Genomic DNA, 20,213 nt, shown 5'->3' on the forward strand with positions numbered 1-20,213 from the left:
TCAAATGTAGGTGAGACAATTTGTGCCATTTAGGTAACCTGTGGTCGATTAAATTAAAAGTAAGCGAGAAGGCTCTTAAAATTGCTTAATAGGTTCGGGGATTTGAAGATGATTCTCAAGTTTGCCAAGAAAGATTAATTGGAAAGGAAAAGGTGATAATTTTAGAATTATCAAAGACGTTTAATCGAGGATCAAAGTAAAACTGAAATTGTAAAGGAATTACTCAAATATTTAAGTATATCAGAGAAACAGACAGATGCAATAGTGGTAGAAAACTTAAATTGCAATTCAGCAAAATAGAGTTGGAAGATAAACAGAGAGAGAGGGGCAAGAGTGATGGAGACAGAAAGAGAAAGACCAAGAGAGAAGAGAGAGACGAGCAAAAGAGAGAGAGACGGTTCTTGGCTGAGCAAAGGGTGAGAGAGAATTTGAACTTGAGAAGTTGCGACCTATTCAGCAAAATCAAGTCAACAGGATGAAGATTAATAGAGAAGATAGTGACACATACAAATATGTCAAAGCTCCGTCAGATTTTGATGAGGAAGATGCTGAAGCCTTCTATAGTTCATTTGAAAAACTGACGAGGAAGATGGCGTTGTCCGAGAATTTCTTGGTAATGCCAGTTTCGACAAAACTGGTAGGCAGAGCTAGTGAGGCATTTGCTGCACTGTCAGATGAGGGGTCAAGAGACTATAAAGAGGTCAAACAGGTTGTGTTGAGTGCTTATTAAATGGTGCCAGAAGCATCTAGACAGCAGTTCAGAAACATAAAGAAGGAGTCAGGTCAGACGTATGTTGAGTTGGAAAGAATTAAGCATAACATTTTGATAGATGGGTGCATGCTTTAAAGATAGATTGGAACTTTGAACGACTATGAGAAGCAAAACTGGTAATAAATTTAAACAAGACTGAACTCGTGAAAACAGAGGAGCTCGAGGAATTTCTACGACCCACCTCAAAGAAAAAGATGGTTCGATTCTTGGGAAGAAGCGGATTCTATTGGAAGTATGTTCCAAGCTGCAACAGTGTAGTTACACCATTAACAAATTTGATGAAAAAAGAACACAAGGTTTTGATGGACAGAGCAATGCCGGGAGACATTCCACCATTTCAAAGCAATATTAACCACCGCACCAGTTACAGCTACACCAATATTTTCAAAAACGTTTGAGGTTGACATTGATGCAAGTGGCATAGGAGTTTGAGCTGTATTACTGCAGGAAGGTCATGATGGGATTGAACTGCCAACTGGTTACTTTTCAAAGAACCTCAACATCCACAAGAGGAAATACTCCACGATAGAACAGAACTATTGATCTTGGTCCTGCCCTTACAACATTTTCACGTGTCTGTGACAAACAATGTATCGGAGACGATTGTGTACACCAATGACAATCCACTTACATTCATGGAATGCTATTAAGACAAGAATATGAGACTATTTCTTTGGGGTCTTATAGCATAGATTTTATAAATTGTACATGTGCCAGTCATATGATGACAGTTACAGATGCGTTGTTGTCGATTTAATCGTGATAAATTATAAATAAGGTTAGCATCTATTCAATGTTATATTTATGTGGGAAGACGTTAACATGAACCTAGATTAAAGACATTATGTCATGATAATGTGGCTAAGGAATAAAGAAAAAATGAAGCCATCTTTTCATTGTGATGGTTCATTTTTTTCTTAAGGGAGCGGTGTTATGAAGACGTGAGTGTACTGTACATTTAAGAAAGAGAGGAAACTGGCAAGGACTGAAAGCATAGTATGTGCTGAGCATTCAAAAATACATTTAGTTGACACAAATAGCTGGTGCTGTGTTGCCATGGTACAATGGTAAATTCGTATTTGGCCAACCGTTTTAAATTATGCCCTTGAGACCAAAATCCATTCAAATTTGAATTTGCCAACAAACCAATGAATTGATCGGATGTTTTGGGATATGAAACCGGACATTCTGAACAGTTAGTGGGACCAACTGCAAAGAGCACCAGTAAGTTCAGCCTGCTAGCCAAATAGTTCTCTGAAACGTACCTGTCCAGATGGAAAGTTGTGCAGCAGTAATTGAAAGAAACGATGACATCGGAAAATACAGAGGAAACTCTGCAAAGGAGAATCGACGCAGCTGTCTGGTTTTGAAACGTGATTTTTTTTTGTAAATCTTCATTAGTTTGTTTTTAATCAGACCAGTATTGTAGAGTGTGAGGTAAAGTATAGGTTTAAGAGGTAAGAGTGGGTCGTAGTTGTGGTGTTAGTGCTCTCTGTTGAATTCAATAAATAAAATTGTTCATATTTAGATTCAATAGTAAAACCTGGGATTGTTTTTCGCCTCTTGAGATTAAACTGAATACAGAACGGGGTGATCTTCTCTGTCTGTTAGATTTAAAGTGGCTGAGTGGTTTACCCACAGGGAGAGACTGAATTGGCTGGGGCTGTTTACCCTGGGGCGTTAGAGGCGGAGGTGTGACCTTATAGAGATTTATAAAATCATGAGGGGCATGGACACAGTAAATAGACAAGGTCATTTTTCTTGGGTGGTAGAGTCCAGAACGAGAGGACATAGGTTTAACGAGCGAGGGGAAAGATTTAAGAAGGACCTCATGGGCAACTTTGTCTCACAGAGAAGGGTACGTGTATGGAATGAGGTGCCTGAGGGAGTGGTGAAGGCTGGTACAATTGCAACAATTAAAAGGAATCAGAAATGGATATTTCAATAGGAAGGGTTTATAGGGATATGGGCCAAGTGCTGGCCAATGGAACTATATTAATTTTGGAAATCTGGTCGGCATGGACACGTTGGACTGAAAGGCCTGTTTCTGTGTTGCATATCTGTGTCACACATACACAAACACACTCAGTTGTGCACTCACACACTGATATGAATTCACATAATCTCACACAAACACACAGAATTGTCGAGCATTGATCACTCACCTCCAATCAGAAATATACACAGACGCACAGATACATCACCTCTCCCACAAACACAGGTTTGTGGGGTATATCACCACATCCAGCGGGTTTCATTAAACACAGTTTTTTTCTGTTTTCAGACAACACAAATTTCGAAGGGGCTGAATGGTCTCCTGCTGTTCCTTGCTCTTACGTTCTCTCGTTCCAGGTCACTTCCCCACTCCTCCCTCACACTCCATCGTTCTCCTTTTCCTCAAATTCACGTGAAATGACAAGCCTTTTGGCATTATGTGGTCTATTGAGTTGAAAATCTATTTAAAGCATGAAATTCGTACAGGACAGAGAGACGTTATTCAGTCCATTAAGGTCAGCATCAAACGTCTGAAAAATATTCCAATTCCCCACCGTCCATAACCATGCTCACCACCCTAACCTGGAGGTCCCTGAACAGGAATAGCACAGCCAATCCAACTGGATACCTTTGGATAGTGGAAGCAAACCAGCGCACCTGGAGAAAGTCCATGCACACCGTGGGGAGGAAATACAATCTCCACACAGTCAGGGGCACGAGGGTGGAATCAACCCGTGGTCCCAGGTCCTGTGAGACACCAGTGCTCACCACCGAGCCACTGTGCTGACGCCCGATCCACGTTGTCTAACTGTCCTGGTTAAACCCAGGGGCAACAAAAGCTCGAAATGAACGTTGAGTGAATTGATCATCAAACCGGGTTTGGATCTCACAGAATTGGATGTGTTATCTGTGATTGGAGCTGGTGATATTGGAAGGAAAAGTGTTACTGCTGCGTGACCACATCTCCAATGATTATACATTAACCAGTGTGATCAGAACCATTCATTGTTTTCGGGAGCCCAATCTAACAGCACAATTATGGGGAGAGTGTGGGAATAGGGGGCCGGAATCAGAGAATAAGCCATGATCCATTTGAATGGAGTAGCAAACTCAAGGGGCCGAATGGTTTCCACTTGTTCCACTGATGGATGTTTCTTTTCAACATATTCTCACAATGTGAGCTTGAAAGTTCCTTGAAAGAGGACTCCAAGGTCGGCAGGATAGTGAAGAGAGCACTTAGTACGCTTGCCTTTATTGGTCAGTGCATTGTGTACAGGAGTTGGAAGCTCATGTTCTGGCTGTACAGATCATGGGTTAGGTCATTTTTCGAACATTGCGTGCAATTCTTGTCTCCCTCCTATTGTAAGGATGTTGTGAAACTTGAAAGGGTTCAGAAAGGGTTTACAAAGAAGATGCCAGGGTTGAAGGGTTTGAGCCACAGGGAGAGACAGTATTGGCTGGGGCTGTTTACCCTGGAGCCTCAGAAGCTGAGCGGTGACCTCATAGAGGTTTATAAAATCATGTCTGGCATGGAAAGGACAAATTGACAAGGTAACTTTCCTGGAATGGGGGAGTCAAGAACGTGAGGGCATAGGTTTAAGATGAAAGGGGAAAGCTTTTAACATCACCTAAGGGGCAACTTTTTCACACAGAGGGTGGTGCGTGTATGGACTGAGCTTTCTGAAGAAGTGGTGGAGGCTGGTACAATTACAACATTTAAAAGGCATCTGTACGGGTAATGAACAGGATGAGTTTAAAGGGATATGGGCCTATTGCTTGCAAGTTAGACTCGATCAGATCATAGTGTGGACACAGGCCCTTCGGCCCAACAAGTCCACACCGACCCACTGAAGCGCAACCCACCCATACCCCGATATTTACCCCTTCCCTAACACTCGGGACTGTGGGAGGAAACCCACGCTAACACAACGAAGATGTGCAAACTCTACACAGTCAGTCGCCTGAGGCGGGAATTGAACCCGGGTCTCTGGCGCTGTGAGGCAGCTGTGCTAACCACTGTGCCACCGTGCTGCCCACCGTACCTGTTCAGCATGGACAAGTTGGACTGAAGGGTTTGTTTCCGTGCTGTGCATCTCTATGAGCTCTGAGCGTGTCAGTCGTGATCTGTTTGCATGGTCTAAAATGAATCCTGTGAAATATTGAGATTATAATGTCCCTGTGGAGATTCCCACAGGATATAAATGAAACACTCTGTCACCTCTGAGTTTCATTACAATTTTGTTTTCTTTTGACTCTGTGAAGAAACTGATTAATTCTGTCAGGAAATGCATGAACGGATTGCTAAAGCGAATGAGATATATTACATGATCTTGGGGATTATTGGTGTCCCTGGTAAGTGAGTGTAACCACTGAAGTAATACAGAGGAGTGTTCTCCTTCAATTTACACGCAGCGGGATTGGTGTTTTTATTTTCCTGTAAAATCGTCTGCGTAGAATAGTTTTTCTAATATCGCTGAAGAGTGTTTTTTAAAGCTGGAGTTGTGTTTACAGAGACTGCCGGTTGGATGGCGCTAGAGTGAAATTTTATTATCAGATTGAAAGCTGGACGACATGAGGTTGACTCGTTTTCTTTAATTAAATCGTTCAGTCAAGTGGTTGATTTTATTCAAGACATACTTTTTTTTTATTTCTTGCACGCTCAGTATTAACACTTCAGAATACCGACAGCGTGAAAGCAGGCCATTTCGCCCCCTTGGGTGCACACCGACTTTCCAAAGAGCACTTCTCTGCCACCCTGCAATCCGCACGGCCTAACCCACGGAGGTTGGACATCCCTGGATGCTCTGGGGCAATTTGCCACGACCAATCCACCCAAACCCGCACATCTTTTGACTGTGGGAGAAAACCTGAAGCAACTAGACGAATCCCACAGTGACACAGGCAGAACGTGCAAACTCCACACAGAGACAGCGACCCGAGAGTGGATTTGCAGCTTCGACCCGAGAGGGGAATCGAACCCGGGTACCTGGTGCTGTGAGGCAGCCGTGCTAACCACTGAGTCACACTTTTAGTCAAAAGAAGACAGTTTCATTTATGTTTACCGTGCTGCTGCAAGCTGTTTTTTAGGTTTAATGACGTTGAGGCTTTGAATAGCATGTGAATGAGTGTTCAGAGTCGTTATGATCGTGTTAGAGTGAAAGGAAAGGCTGGCAGGATTAGAGAACAAAGGATCAATAAAGATATTGAGGTTCTACGTAAGATTAAATAATGAACCATATATTAAACTGAGATAACTGGATTTAGTAAGTTTCTTGAGAGTATAAAGAGTGTAGGACCATTCTCACTAGGGAGATCAGGTAGGCAAAAAGCGGATATGTGACATGAAAATATTCCACAGCAGAGAAGACGAAGTGCTGGAGGTCTTAGAGAAGTGATTACACTGCAGGGTCAGTCAGATAGATGGGGACTGTCAGGAAAGGTTACAAGGTAATTCGGAGGGTTCGAATGGCTATTCGTCTCTCGAGCAGAGGCAATCAGATCCTGGGCACGAAGACTAAACCCAATGTTCGGTGGAGTTTTTCAAAATGTCGAAGAATAATTGTTCTCGGGGACTCCCCTGTCAGGGGCAGAGACAGGAGATTCTGTGGCAGTGAGAGTGAATTAAGGATGGATTGGGGATTGGGGGCGGACCTGAGCTGAGGAGACATTTCTTCACCCAGAGAGTGTGGAGCCTGTAGAGTTACCACAGGAAGTAGTTGATGCCAAACATCGAATGCGTTCAAGAGGCGGCTAAATATTGGGACGAATGGGATCAAAGCAAATGGGGAGATCTTGATGAATGGCGGAGAGCAGGAACCGAGGGGGCAAATGGCCTCTTCTGTTCCTGTCATCTCTGCTCCTTTCCTGTTGTTAGTATTAAGGACGTTTCAGAAAGTGTGAGGCATCTTGTTAAAGGGGAGAGTGAGATACCGGAATTTATCGCACACATTGGTTAGCATGATATAGTCAGGGGAAACGTTTAAGGCGTTACAGAGTAAATATACTGAGAGTGAAAAAAAACTTCAAAACTAGTCATCTCTGGTTTACTCTCAGTGCCCAGTGCGAAAAAGGAAAAATGAGCTAAATCAGTATCTGGTGTAATGTTCAGGGATTCGGATTCTTAAAGCTTTCGGATCTCTTCTGGGCAGAAAAGATACGTTCAAACAGATGGGTTTCACTGATGCCCAACATGGATTGGCTATAAGCAGTTGACGAATTGTGGACACTGTTTGGGTAGCACAAACTTCCTATGGAATGGGTATACCAATTTCCCATAGTGATCTGGTACAGCGTGATTTTCTGCAGTATAGGTTTACAGAGGAACCAACTGTCACGCCATAGCAGAACGACCTGCACTGGAAAAGGACTAATATCCTAGTGGGAAGATTTCCGAAGTCTACTATTGAGGGGCGGAGGGAGGGGCTGGTGGGGGGAGTGACGGCGGTGGTGTGGGAGTGGGAAGGGTGTGCAGAGTTGGAGAGAGCCTAAGTAGCTCAATAAAAAGATAGATGAGGATGGTTCTGAATCTGAAAACAACAATTAGAAAAACATAGGGAAGAGCAAGTCAGAGAATGAAGTAACTCTCAAGAATGGAGTGGCCTTTATTTTATTGCAAGGCGTCTCACAGGTGAGGCTGATGTCTCCATGGCATATTTGGGAGCAGGGATTTCAGACATCAGAGCTGAGGGATGGACAGGAGTGGCAGCTCAGTGTTCTGGATTCCAGATGCTATAAGAAGGACAGAAAGAGAGGCAAAAGAGTCTGCAGAGTGGCGTTTTTGGTGAAAGAAAATATTCCTGCTGTTACTAGAGAAAATATTTTGATTGAAGTTAGAAATGAAAAGGAACGATTACTTTGATGAAATTGTACCAGAGACGCCCCTCCCAGCAGTCAGAAGGAACTTGAGGAATTGATCTCAGATATTTGTGAGAATGATAAAGTTGTTGAAGTTTGTGATTTTAATTGTCCAAGCATTGACTGGGGCTACCATAAGTCTTAAAGACTTGGACAGTGAAAACATTGTTAAATGCCTGGAAGGAAGTTTTCTTTATTAATATGTAAATATTTTTACTCGAGACGGAGCCAAAGTTGACCTTCTCTTTGATAATAAGACAGGACAAGTAACTGAAGTGACAGAAGGGGAACACTTTGTGCCAAATGATGATAAGTTCATTAATTCTGGGAAAAGACAACCCATCCATAAAAAAATCAAGTTTTTAATTGGAGTAAGGCAAAATTTAATGGAATGAGACGAGAACTTTCAAAAATTGATTTGAATGGTCTGCTCGGGTGAAGGGACATCTGAAAAGTGGGAGGCTTTGAATAGCATGTGAATGAGTGTTCAGAGTCGTTATGTTCGTGTTAGAGTGAAAGGAAAGGCTGGCAGGATTAGGGAACAGAGGATCAATAAAGATATTGAAGTTCTACTTAAGATTAAATAATGAATCATATATTAAACGGAGATAACTGGAGTTAGTAAATTTCTTGAGAGTATAAAGAGTGTAGGACCATTCTCACTTGGGAGATCAGGTAGGCAAAAAGCGGATATGCGACATGAAAATATTCCACAGCAGAGAAGACGAAGTGCTGGAGGTCTTAGAAAATAGAAAGGTAGATAAACCTCCAGCACGTGATCGAGTGTATCCCAGGACTTGCTGGGAAGATATGGAGGAAATTGCAGAAATATTTGTATCATCTATAATGAGGTGTGAGGTGTCAGATAATTGGAGAGTGGCGAATGCTGTGCCTTTGTTCAAGAAGAGATGTAAGTAGAAGCTTGGGAACTGAAGACCTGTGAGTTTGACTGTGTTGTTGGGTAGATTATTGGGAGTGATTCTGACAGATAGGATTGGTATGCATTCAGAGAGGCAAGGAATGATTCGGGATAGGCAGCTTGGTTTTGTGTGAGTAAGTTGCTCAACAAGGTTTCTCGTGATAGGCTGGTTAGCAAGGTTAGATCTCATGGAATACAGGGGGAGTCAACCATGTCAATACAGTACTGGCATGAAGGTGGAAAACAGAGGGTGGTGGTGGCGGGTTGCTTTTCAGACAGGAGGTCTGTGACCAGTGGAACGCCACAAGGATTGGTGCTGGGTCCACCACATTTTTTTTGTCATTTATATGAATGATTTGAATGTAAACATAAAAGGTATGATGAGTAATTTTGCAGATGACAAGAAAACAGCGAAGATGGTTCCCTCAGAGTACAATGGGATCTTGATCAGATGGGCCAATCGGCCATGCATTGGCAAATACAGCTTAATTTAGATAAATGCAAAGCTGCTGCATTTTGGAAAGGCAATCAGGGCAGAACTTATACATTTAATGGTAAGGTTTGCTGAGTGTTGCTAAATAAAGAGACCTTGGGATGCAGGTTCATAGTTCCATGAAATTGGAGCCGCAGCAAGACAGGATAGTGAAGAAGGCCTTTGGTATGCTTTCTTTTATTGGTCAGAGCATTGAGTATAGGAGTTGAGAGGTCATGTTGCGTCTGCATAAGACATTGGTTAAGTTACGTTTGGAATATTGTGTGCAATTCTAGTCTGCCTCTTGTAGGAAGAATGTTCTGAAACTTGAAAGGGTTCAGAAAATATTTACAAGGATTTTGCCAGGGTTGGAGGATTTGAGCTACAGGGAGAGGCTGAACAGGCTGGGGCTGTTTTCCCTGGAGTGTCAGAGGCTGAGGGGGTGACCTGATAGAGGTTGTATGAAGGATATTATGAAGCTGGAGAGGGTTCAGAAGAGACATGCCAGGGTGTTGCCTGGAAGGGAGGGTTTGAGTTATAAGGAGAGGCTGGATCGGCTGGGACCTTTTCACTGGAGCATTGGAGGTTGAGAAGTGACCTCATAGAGATCTATAGCATCATGAAGGATGTAAATAATGTGAATTGCAGTTGGCTTTTCGCCAGGATGTAGATAATGTGAATTGCAGATGTCGTTTTGCCACGGTGGTGGATTTCAAATGAAGGGACATATTTTCAAGGTGATAGGAGAAAGATTTGAAAATAAATGAGGGGCATTTTCTTTTTAATCACAGGGTGGTCTGTGTGTGCAATGGACTTCCAGGGCAAGTGGTGGATGCAGGGTCAGTTACAACATTTAAAAGACAATTGGACAAATGCATGAAGAAAAAAAAAATTTTGGTCGTCATGATAATCACCAATATAGGGCCATAGAGATGCATAGCGCAGACATAGACCATTTGATCCATGCCAACCAAAAAGCCTAAATCAATCGAGTCCCATTTGCCATGACTTGTCCCACAACCCTCTAAACCTTTCCTCTCCATGTACCCAGCCAAGGACCTTTTAAATGATGTAATTGTACCAGCCTCCCAACTTGCTTTAGCAGCCAAGTCCATTTAACTTTCTGTCTGAAAAAGTTGCCGAGGTCTTTTCTCCAGGGTGGGCGTGTCTAAACCTAGAGGGCAGAGGTTGAATGTGTGAGGGGAAACGGACCTGAGTGGCAATGTTTGCATACAGAGGATGGTGTGTAGACGGAACTAGCTGCCAGAGGAAGTGGTAGAGACTGATACATGTACAACATCTAAAAGGACATTTGCACAGGTACATGAATATGAAATGTTTGGACAAATATGGACCAGATACAGGCACACGAGAGTTTGAGGAAACACAGTCAACATAGTTGAGTAAGATCAAAGTGTCTGTTTCTTCGCTGTATGAATTTATAAACTCTCTGCTCCTGAGCAGTTGGATATTTATTATAGACCTCTTAATATTGGGGAGGACATAGACAAGAGCATTGGTGGGCAGATTACGGAAATCTGCAGGAAAAGTAGGATTATAATAGATGTTGATTTCAATTATCCGTTGGTAGACTGGGAAAAAGTTAGAGTGTGGAGGATTGAAGTGCAGAATATCCTGCAGTGTATGGAGGAAAACTTGCTCAAATAATATCTTTCCAGTCCTACCAAGGATGGAGCTGTATTGGACGTAGTCCTTGGAAATGACACAAAGTGTTGAAATTCTGATTTGCAGGAGTATTTTTGAAATAGTCATCCTAATACAATGAGATTCAATGCGAAGTTGGAAAAGGATACAGATCAGTCAAGGATTAAGATTCCAGACTGGAAAAGAGCAGCTTGTAAGGATTTAAAAATTGAAGTTGACAGGTTGATTTGAAACACATGTTGGTGAAGAAAGCCATGGATGACGAATGGGGTGATTTCAAAAGAGAGATGAATAGGGAGCAACCTGGGTACATAAGAGTAATAAATAGCAGTATCCAAAACTAGCTTATCGGGATGGTGAAGGATAGTGATGGGTAAATAAGTAACAAACAGAACGTGCATGATGCACACCAGAATAAGAATAACAATAAAAATTAGAAAGATTATCTCAAAGGCAGTAGCAAGGATAAGGGTGGAATAAGATAGGTTAAGAGGAAGCATGAGGAAAGGATTTCATGCTGTGCTAAAACAAATAGCAAAGTGTTCCTCAAACCTGTTAGTCGTAAAAGGTGAGCAAATAATAGACCTTGGCTCAGAAGGAACAGGCCTAGTAAACTATGAATAGTAAAGGGTTTGGAAAGATGACACAAAATTAGCACTTTTTTTCTGTTTTTAACCAAATCAGAAAATGGTGGACCCAGCTCTAAATGTGCGTGTTGAGCAAATAAACAGTACACTGACAGACAAAAGGAGGGATGCTAAATAGACGGGCAACACTCCAGGTAGAGAAGGCACCAGTTCCAGACAGGATACCTTGAAGACAAATTGAGTAATTCCCGTGCAAATCCAGTAAATCTACTCTGGACTGTCTCTCCCAGGCTTTAACATCCTTCTTTCAATAAGGTGCCCAGAAGAGAACACACTATTCCAAATGCATTCTGACCAATGATTTGTAGACGTGTATGGCCACGTCCTTCTTTATACGCTCCGGGTGTAAGTAAAGATTAAAGCAATTGGGCTTCCTCCCCTTGCAGCAGGGGAAACACGCTTACTTGAGTTTCGACGAATGAGAGGCATCTTTCTTGAAATAGACAAGATTCTTGCAGCAACTTGATGACATAAAAGTTGAAAGGTGGTTTCCCCTGAGTGGCAGAGTCAAGGACTGAGGGAATCATCTCAGAATAAGGGGAATCATGCACCAAAACGCCACTTCAGGGCAGACAGAAGGGTGCCTTTGAACCAACGCGTCTGTACGAGCACCCAGTAAAGCCAATCCAGCTCGTCCCATTCTCCAGTCCTCTTACTGATTTTGGTCGTTCGCCTATAACACGCGTTTCGTCACTGCGATTTGGCTGTCATATGATTGGTGAATTGGTGAATGATTTCTTTACAACGTCTACCTCCAGTTGGTTATTGTGTGATTCCATCCCCGGTTCCTTTCAGTCCACTCCACGTGTTTACTTCTGTCATCTCCTGTGGCTCGAGACTCTCAGCCATTGGCAAACCACCGCCATGTTCCCATAATTGCTCCAGATCCGACCGCTGCGGGCTCCCTCAAACCTCACACACTCCCAATAACCCTTCTTGTTTGTGCCACTTCTTCCAGCTTCCCCCCCCCCCCACCCCAGCTTCCTGAAAACCCTTCCTGCCATTGTAAACCTCCCTGTGTCTGCACCATCTTCCTGTGCTTAGCCCTTCCTGGACTTGGTAACCTCCTCCAGTCTCTGAAATGCTCCCAGACCGTGAAACCTCAAGTCTCTGCGATTTGGCTCCCGATCGCGATGAACCCTCACAATCACTGAAGCCTTCGTCTGATTTTCTTTCTCATTCTTTTTGAAGTAGCAGTTTTGAGAAATGCTTCCTGGTGGCAGAGAATTAAACTTTTATCATTAACCGTAGGCCACACAGTGAGGGTTCATGGATCCTGTTGTTCTCTGCAAGACGGTCACTCAGAGGATTGTCTAACCAGGGAAGCTGAGGGTACACTGATACGAATTCAGGGGTTCAAATTTATGGCCAATGGTAAATAATGATCGTTTGTTTCTACTCGTTGGTCTGTCACGAAGCAGCTGTCACAATTTCAAGAATAAGGTCTGTTCTGTGATAACACGGTGGTAGTGTTCTCGTGCAACCTCCTGTTACAGGAATAGAGAGGAAACAAACTTGCTTGATTTTAAGCGAATGAGAGGCAAATTTATTGAAACGGACAAGATTCTTTCAGTAACTTGACAGCAAAGAGTTGAAAGGTTGTTTCCCCGTATGGTAGAGTGTAGGACGATAAGGACTCATCTCAGATTAAGGCAAGTCATACAACCAGAGGCGACTTCAGGGCAGAAGGGTGCCTTTGAACCAACGTGTCTGTACAAGCTCCCAGTAAAGCTCATCCCATTCTCCAGTCCGCTTGCTGATTTTGGTCGTTCGCCTATAACACGTGTTTCGTCAACGCGATTTGGCTGTCATATGATTGGTGAATTGGGGAGTGATTTATTTAACACGTGTACTCTCATTGGCTATTGTGTGATTCCATCCCCGGTTCCCTTCAGTTCACACCACGTGTTTGTTTCCATAATCTCTTGTGGCTCTTCCTTTTCCTCATTGTAAAACCACCTCCATGTTCCCATAACTGTGCTGTCTGTCTGTAATCTCGCCTACTCCCAATAACCCTTCCTGTTTGCGTCACTTCCTTCAGCTCCCCCTCCTCTCCAGCTTCCCGTAAAACCTTCCTGCCATTCTAAACCTCCCTGTGTCTGCAACATGTTCCTGTCCTTAACCTTTCCCTGTCTTAATAACCTCTTTCAGTCTCTAAAACGCTCTCAGACCGTGAAACCTCTTCAAGTCTCTCCAAACCTCTCCACCTCTGTAAGTTCCTTCATCATGACGAACCATCACAATTATAGAAGCCTTTGTTTGGATTTTTTTCTCATTCTTTTGAAGTAAGAATTGAAATGCAGGAATTGGCTTCCACGTGGCTGAGAATTAAACCTTTATCATTTACCTTGAGCCACACAGTGGAGTTTAATGGATCCTGTTGTTCTCTGCAGACTGTCTCTCAGAGGATTGTATAACCAGGAAAGCTGAGGATACACAGATATGAATTGTAGTGTAATTCAGAAAATGTTTCGGGCAAAAGCCCTTCATCAGGAAAACAGGTAGAGTGCCTGAAGGGTGGAAATATAACTGGTTTCCAGCATTTGCAGTCATTGTTTTTGCCTTCTCCATGTTCCCATAGCTGCTCCAGATCCAACCGCTGCGGGCTCCCTCAAACCTCACCCACTCCCAATAACCCTTCCTGTTTTTGTCACTTTCTTCAGCTCCCCCTCCTCTCCAGCTTCCTGAAAGCCCTTCCTGCCATTGTAAACCTCCCTAAGTCTGCACCATCTTCCTGTGCTTAGCCCTTCCCGAACTTGGTAACCTCCTCCAGTCTCTAAAATGCTCCCAAACCGTGAAACCTCAAGTCTCTGCAATCCTCCCAATCAGTCACACCATACCTGGTACTAACTGAGTGAATTTCCTTTGGACACTCTCCAGTGCAATGTATCTTTCCTTCGATAAGGAGACCAATCACCTTCATGGTTTTCCTGCTGTGCACTGACTGGTGCCTTGTTTAATTTTAGCAAAAACATCCCTACATTTATGTTCCATGACTTTTGAAATTAAAAAAAACATTTAATTTGTTTTCCCTATTCCCAGCGAACCTGGAAACTACTTTTTGTGATCTGCGCACAACGACTTCCAAATCCCTCTGTGCTGTAGCTTTCTGCAGCCTCTCTCCATTTAAATGATATTCAGCTCCTCTATCCTGCTGGCCAAAGGGCATAATCTTGCATTTCTCTGCACCCTTCTTCATTTTGCTTCCTCAGTTGACCTGTCCACATCCTCCGGCAGATGTTTGATGTCATCCTCACCCCTTGCATTCTTATCTCTAATTGCCACTTGATCGTTACTTCCTGTTTTTTAAATATGTTTATCTCTCATTCAGACTCTGATTGTTGAGTAACTGTTTAATGGAATGAATAGGTTTCTTTGTTCTCCTATATCTTATGACGGTTATCCAATGGCCACAAGCTGATATGATTCAAACATGAAACCAAATTAACAACATTAACAACCACGGTGGCACAGTGGTTAGCACTGCCGCCTCACAGCGCCAGAGACCTGGGTTCAGTTCCCGCCTCAGGTGACTGTCTGTGTGGAGTTTGCACGTTCTCCCCGTGTCTGCGTGGGTTTCCTCCGGGTGCTCCGGTTTCCTCCCACAGTCCAAAGATGTGCAGGTCAGGTGAATTGGCCATGCTAAATTGCCCGTAGTGTTAGGTAAGGGGTAGATGTAGGGGTATGGGTGGGTTACGCTTCAGCGGGGCGGTGTGGACTTGTTGGGCCGAAGGGCCTGTTTCCACACTGTAAGTAATCTAATCTAATCTAAAAAAAAAACATGGGCCTTTGAGATCTGGGGAATCTGCGGAGAATACGGTTTACGATGCCAAGAGAAGTGTACTCGAATCCTGCAGACACACGTTATGTGCTTAAGGTGCTTCTATTCTCCCCTCATCTCTGCAGACATCACTACAGCTTCTGCATTCCCCGAAACAGAGAATTGCTTTCCAACAGATGTTGAATACCAAAACCAAATTCCCTCGGATGTTAACAGCCTTCATTAAACCATACTGATCCAATTCGGAAGGTTAATTCAAACCAGTCACCCAGACAAACTCCACTCGCCTCGTAATCTTTTAAAATGTGAGTGCGTGACAGAGAACTCATTATTTTCATCATTTAAAGAAAGTGTGCCAATTTATTTTCCTAACTCTAACAGTGAACACTAAACAGAAGGTATACGCGAATCAAATACCCCTTTTATTAACTATTTACTATCTGACCCCACTTCTACACTAATGCTGTTCCAATAAAACAATTGTTAAACATTACATTAACTTAATCTCAAGACCACACAGTCTCTGCCTTCTCTGCTGCCTTCAATCATACATTTATTGTATCCGTTGCTCCCGATGTGGTCTCCTCTACATTGGGGAGACTGAGCGCCTCCTAGCAGAGCGCTTTAGGGAACATCTCCGAGACACCCGCACCAATCAACCAAACCGCACCGTGGCCCAACATTTCAACTCCCCCTCCCACTCTGCCGAGGACATGGAGGTCCTGGGCCTCCTTCACCGCCGCTCCCTCACCACCAGACGCCTGGAGGAAGAACACCTCATCTTCCGCCTCGGAACACTTCAACCCCAGGGCATCAATGTGGACTTCAACAGCTTCCTCATTTCCCCTTCCCCCACCTCATCCTAGTTTCAAACTTCCAGCTCAGTTTCTGTCTCCTTGACTTGTCCTACCTGCCTATCTTCTTTTCCACCTATCCACTCCACCCTCTCCTCCCTGACCTATCACCTTCATCTCCTCCCCCACTCACCCATTGTACTCTATGCTACTCTCTCCCCACCCCCACCCTCCTCTAGCTTATCTCTCCACGCTTCAGGCTCACTGCCTTTATTCCTGATGAAGGGCTTTTGCCCGAAACGTCGATTTCGCTGCTCGTTGGATGCCGCCTGAACTGCTGTGCTCTTCCAGCACCACTAATCCAGTATTTGGTTTTCAGCATCTGCAGTCATTGTTTTCACCTCAATCATATATCTGCTGAGTGCCCTGGGTCATTTTCTTTCTTTTTAGTGCGAGTATGAAAAGGTGCCTTTGATAGAGAGTCGTTCCTAATATCTTCGAGATCAAGATGTTAGATGGGCAGTTAGCTGTCTGGCTCTATGGCAATTGCTCAGCTGATCGATGGCAGTCGCTCTCTCTGGCCAATTTTCAAAATGCTCGTCTTTTTCCTGCACCCCCCCGAGCATTGTACCATCTCATTGGTCCGATGATGTGAAAGTAATAAATTCAAACGCGATTGGGGTTAGTATCCTGGGCACAATGTAAACTAATTGGTTAAATTTGAATTGTCAAAACAGCAACTGAAAAATCAGGTCTCCATTTCACAACCATCTCCCGGCCCTTCCACTTGGGCAGCTGAACCTGCACTTGACTTCAAAATGCAGGAAAAAGTTTCTATTTTAAAGTGAACATACGTGCTTTCGGTTTGATAGTAATTCTGACACGTGAAATAGCCTTCGGAAGGCAACCTTCCCTTGTGTGGTGCAAACCTGGAAATGAACTAAGAACTTTGCACAGTTAACTTTTAATATCTGCCCAAAGCCCACCACTTCCTTGTTGCCAAAACAAAGAACAAAGAACAAAGAAAATTTACAGCCCAGGAACAGGCCCTTCGGCCCTCCAAGCCTGAGCCGATCCAAATCTACTGTTTAAACCTGTCGGTCAATTCCTAAGCATCTGTATCCCTCTGCCCCCCCACCTCCCCCCACTCATGCATCTGTCCAGACGCATCTTAAATGAATCCACTGTGCCCGCCTCTACCACCTCTGCTGGCAACGCATTCCAAAAGCCCACCACCCTCTATGTGAAGTACTTATCATGTGTATCCCCCTTAAACTTTCCACCTCTAATTTTGAAAGCACAACCTCTCGTTATTGAATCCTTCACCCTGGGAAAAAGCTTGTCTCTATCCACCCTGTCTATACCCTTCATGATTTTGTAAATCTCAATCAGGTCCCACCCCAATCTCCTTTTTTCTAATGAAACTAAACCTAACCTACTCAACCTCTCTCCATAGCGAGCACCTTCCATACCAGGCAACATCCTCGTAAACCTTCCTTTTGGTAATGTGGCACCCAGAATTGTACACAGTATTCTAAATGCATTTGAAGCAATGTCTTATACAATTTTAACATGACCTGTCAGCTCTTATACTCAAGTATACTCAAATGTTTTCTTGGGACGAAAAGTGAAGAATACTTGAACAGAAATTTTCAGTTTCTCTTCTTTTTTCTCCCCTGCAGTTAATCTTGTGGCAATTGTGATCTTGTCCAAGGGAAAGTGCGGTCTCTCCACGGCCATCACTCGCTTCCTGATGGCCATGTCAACAGCAGATCTACTGGTCGTTATCACGGAGGTCATACTGAGGCAGATTAACAATTATTATCTCCCACTTTCCTTCTTGGATATCACTCCAGTGTGCAGTGTAGTCTATGTCTTGTCTGTAGCAGCGACATCCTGTTCTGTTTGGTTCACTGTCACTTTCACATTTGATAGATTCATCGCCATTTGTTGCCAGAAACTGAAAACTAAATATTGCACAGAGAGAAATGCAGCTATTGTTTTAGCAACAACCTGTATTCTGTTCTGTTTACTCCATGTGCCCTTCTACTTTCGATATAAGTCTTATGCAATCGTAGACAATATACCATGGCTCTGTATTTCAAAGTCAAGTTATTACACTGAATCCCTTTGGAAGGGATTCAGGTGGTTTCACACAGTTTTAACCCCTTTCTTTGCCTTCATTTTAATTCTTCTGTTCAACACCCTGACAGTCAGACACATTTTAATGACCAGCCAAGTCCGTAAGGCACTGAGGGGTCAGAGCAAGGGAGAGAATCGCAGAGACCCAGAGATGGAGAGCAGGAGGAAATCTGTGATTTTACTCTTTGCCATATCGGGCAACTTTCTCCTTTTGTGGTTGATATATGTGATAAACTTCATTTCTAACATAATTCCCAGATCAGATTCTAAAGCTGACAATCATTCCTCAATCTTATTCCAACAAGTTGGAGTCATGTTGGTGAATGCAAGTTGCTGCACTAACACATTTATATATGGGATGACCCAGTCCAAGTTCAGAGAGCAGCTCAAGGCTGCACTGAGATATCCTCGGGATAAATCCCGATGGGGAGGCCAGAGATGTAAACCTTGTGCCTCCTGTTCATAAATGAAATGGTACTAACTGATTCGTTTCAGCAATGGTTGGGGCATGGTGTTGGAAGGGCATCTATGTACGAGATCAATACAGGAGATTAGGCCTTTCAATGTCAGTTCGTAAGTGCAATGAGACAAAGTGAGGGTCAAAGTGAGAGTGGGAGGAAGGAATGTAGCAGTTGAAACTCTGAAGAGCTGTGACTGACTCAGAAGGATGAGGCGCAGTTGGTTTGCCCTGAAGCAACTTCCTACTGATGAACTCTACTGAATGAAGCAGTTTTTGTCCATTGTAGGCTAGGACTCCATTCACAGGAGCAGCCCCACTGGCCAGAGGGCAATGTAACAAGCGTAAGAGGTTCACTGGAGGGATGACATGTAAAAGGAAGTGGGGGTGTAGGGGTCAAGGATTAAGCTCCAATTCTTCGTGGAACACAGAGACGTGTAGATTAGCCACTCCTTCTCTTCCTTCCAGACCACTTTCACTTTGGAAGGGTTTTATGCAGAGAGACAGAAAGTAAAAATCTTCAGGATTCTATTTGTGATGATGCTCCCCCTTGAACAAGATTATTGTGTCATTGGATTTTTCAGGAGGTGTTGTATTGGCAGAGGTGCAGATATGTCTGGAAATATCAAATTTAACAATGGTAGGGGAGTGGAAAGTTCTCCCACTTCATTTGTTTTCTAGTTTGGGTTATTTTTGCAAGCAGTCAGAAACTAGAGGTGGCAGAGAAACTGCTGCGGTAAACAAGCTTTTTGCTTCAACAGATGTTTTCTCTGTGAAATCTCTCCTGCCTGTAAGAACCTATGTTTTAATTTACCTTTTGCCAAGTGGTGTGTTTGTGTGGTGTTTGGTGTTGCAGGGATTGGAACTTCATTACATTGAGAAATTGAGTCGGTTTGCATTTCAAATAAGTTGTTACACTAAATTCTGTTTTCCTTTGTTCATTTTTCAATGGTACTTTGCAAATAAATTCTAGTTTTGTGTAAAACTGCGTGGTTTGACCAGCCACAACACGACTAAAATATATACTCAACATTTGCCTTTAAATTAAGAAAACGTTCGGATCTAGCTGATTTTCTTAAGAAGTTTTGAGGGGGTCGGGCCTCGTCGATAACATATTTGATCATCATCCTCACATCGCCTGATGAAGGGGCAGTACTCTTGAAAGCTTGTGATTTCAACTTATCCTGTTAGACTCTAACCTGGTGTCGTGTGATTTCTGATTTGATAATTAGTTGCTGACTGTGTAACTGTGCCATGACTAAGGTCACACCGTAACTCATTCCTGGGTCTTTGAACAACTGCTGAAACCATTTGCTTGTTCAACTGCATCCGTTTATTTTGTCTACAGCGCCAAGTTTGTCACTTTTGGCGAGATTCTCCTTTCAGTGTTGATGCCCTTTTTTGAGGTTAGACACCATGTCTTCGTGATCACTTCCTGAGGTTTCTCCTTGCCTTCCTTCATTCCTTTAGCCGGAAGCTGGCCACGTCCTGCTGCAGTTTCCTGGTTATTTTGAGCACAGTATTGAGGGAGAAGGGTCTCCGCCTGTTTTCAGGAAATCAGGGAGTTACCAGACACCGAATGTCAGGAGGTCTGGCTTCTGACCTTTCTTGCTGAAGGGTCTTCTCAAAACATACTGACGTACACCATTCTCCTTGCACAAGGAGAACAATTTACTGATTTTGCTCGCCTTTATCGGTTCATCCAGGGATGTCCT

At 43.4% G+C, this 20,213-nt stretch overlaps 1 protein-coding gene across 1 annotated transcript; it reads left to right on the top strand.

The window, feature by feature from the left end:
* The first annotated feature begins 475 nt into the window (after positions 1-475).
* On the top strand, positions 476-18,507 carry LOC140468656 (probable G-protein coupled receptor 139). The gene is made up of 3 exons (XM_072564739.1): positions 476-613; positions 5,050-5,119; positions 17,582-18,507. The coding sequence occupies exons 1-3, from the start codon at positions 476-478 to the stop codon at positions 18,505-18,507; spliced, it is 1,134 nt and encodes a 377-aa protein (XP_072420840.1).
* Positions 18,508-20,213: the final 1,706 nt, after the last annotated feature.

The sequence above is a fragment of the Chiloscyllium punctatum genome, chromosome 47 (assembly GCF_047496795.1).
Source record: "Chiloscyllium punctatum isolate Juve2018m chromosome 47, sChiPun1.3, whole genome shotgun sequence".
NCBI lineage: Eukaryota > Metazoa > Chordata > Chondrichthyes > Orectolobiformes > Hemiscylliidae > Chiloscyllium > Chiloscyllium punctatum.